Raw genomic sequence first — 1899 nt, 5'->3', positions numbered from 1 at the left:
CAGTTCATTCCAAGTGCATTAAAATGTTCCAATGTCACCACCTAGTGTCATCTCTTTCGACTTTATTGATTTTTTTTTATGCTGGCTGTGTAAACAGAGTTTGAATGAAAACAGAGCTAAAAACAACAACAAATAAACAGATTTTATTATGTGCTGCAGTCAGGGCTTTCTAGTAGATGATTTCTCCATCTCCTATCCTACCTATCTCCATTTTTCATTTTTTTTTTAGTTTGTTACATGAGTCAAATGTTAAGACGTAATATAGTTTAGTAGTAATTTTTATATTTCATTTCATAGTTTCCAAAAAAAAAAAAAAAAAAATTAGCACAAAGTCGGCGTCGCGAACAAATGCGGCATTTTAAGCCAACCGGAACTGAACTTCTCTTGTGTAATTTGTTTCCACACGGCATGTTTTGGTGAACGTACCAGTCGCGGTGCAAAGCCAAATAAAAAAATCAGGTAACGCTGTGAATAATCGTGTTTAACAATTTTAGGAAACGTTTCTAATAGTGTTGTAAGTTTACATCGCAGCTAATGTGGACTGTTTGAAGTAAGTTGAATAAAAACGGAAGACATTTTTGTCGCTAAATATTTTTTTTCTGTTACAAAGCTAGCTTAGCTAACCTTAGCCGCTTGATTTCCTGATTCTTGGCGAAACGTTTTGCTTTATTTTTATTTGTATTTCTGTGAACGTGACATCGACCAGCACGATATGTTTTTAAACCACTGCATTGCCAGCACTCTGTAACATGTTGTGTAGATGACACATCTTTTAAACCCTTCTCATTTATGCCTCAATAATTTTGGGCTGGGCTCGTTTTTATGCCTGTTTTAGGTCAACATAATGGAGTTTGCAGAGCTGATAAAAACACCCAGGGTGGACGGGGTGGTCCTGCACCGACCCTTCATGCCCACCGTGGAGGGAACTCTATGTCTGACTGGTCATCACCTGATCCTGTCCTCCAGACAGGACAACACAGAGGAGCTGTGGCTGCTCCATTCAAACATAGACTCCATAGAGAAGAGGTGACATTTGTACCATAAGGTTTATTTTAATTTTAAGAACTGCTGTCATCTTTTTTTATTGCTTGTTTTGAATAGATGTAGATAAAATGTCCAAGTCCAAAGTCATTAAAGAGAAATAAATCATGGATATTGGATATGAACACTTTCAGTGCCATGTGATTACATCATTCATGTAGGACATTTAGAATGTACTACATATTAATATTACTTAGCTTAATGATAAATTTTCTGCATTTATTTGTGTTTTTTACAGCTCAAGTAGATAAAGTACTTAGAAAGTACTTGTTATATTTATTTTTATTATTTCATTCCTCTAAAATATGCTTTCTTCACAGTTATTTCCCCTTGTTTAATCGATCTGGACCATGTTTTTTCTTTAGGTTTGTGGGATCTCTGGGAAGCATCATAGTCAAATGCAAAGACTTGAGGGTGATCCAGCTCGACATCCCTGGTATGGAGGAATGCCTCAACATTGCCAGTTCTGTTGAGGTAAAACACCAACTTATTATACTCTCCAACAGGAAGCATAAGGGTGACCAAATGTCTAGAATTATGCAAGACTGTCCTGCATTTTTCACTCATGTTCTGGCATCCCTCAAGTTGAAACCATGTTTTGCATTTGGCTGGATCAAATTATGAAAAGTTAAAAAGAGGTGGGGGGGGGGGGAGTGAGAAGAGAGATGGGTAAAAGGCAGAGACGCAGCTTCAGCTGTCAATCACAACGTGCAGCAGCACATGCTGTCCTCTGCACCGCTGCTAATACAGGGCAAGAAAAGGGATTTGATTTATGCAGAAGAATGTAAATTCAATTCAATTCAAAAATACTTTATTGATCCCAGAGGGAAATTAGGTGTTGTTGTAACTCATTTAACT

General features: G+C 37.2%; 1 protein-coding gene across 1 annotated transcript in view; it reads left to right on the top strand.

Moving 5' to 3' along the window:
• Window positions 1-383: 383 nt before the first annotated feature.
• Window positions 384-1899, top strand: part of mtmr9 (myotubularin related protein 9) — a gene marked incomplete in the record, with an annotated part of 20378 nt that continues 18862 nt past the window's right edge. Inside the window, 3 exon segments of the mRNA XM_014018876.1 lie at window positions 384-459; window positions 836-1026; window positions 1407-1515. Of these exon segments, the coding sequence (XP_013874330.1) occupies window positions 845-1026; window positions 1407-1515 (291 nt within the window).

The sequence above is a fragment of the Austrofundulus limnaeus genome, unplaced genomic scaffold, assembly GCF_001266775.1.
Source record: "Austrofundulus limnaeus strain Quisiro unplaced genomic scaffold, Austrofundulus_limnaeus-1.0 Scaffold205, whole genome shotgun sequence".
In the NCBI taxonomy this organism is placed as follows: domain Eukaryota; kingdom Metazoa; phylum Chordata; class Actinopteri; order Cyprinodontiformes; family Rivulidae; genus Austrofundulus; species Austrofundulus limnaeus.
This window is presented reverse-complemented; position numbering and strand designations above follow the sequence as displayed.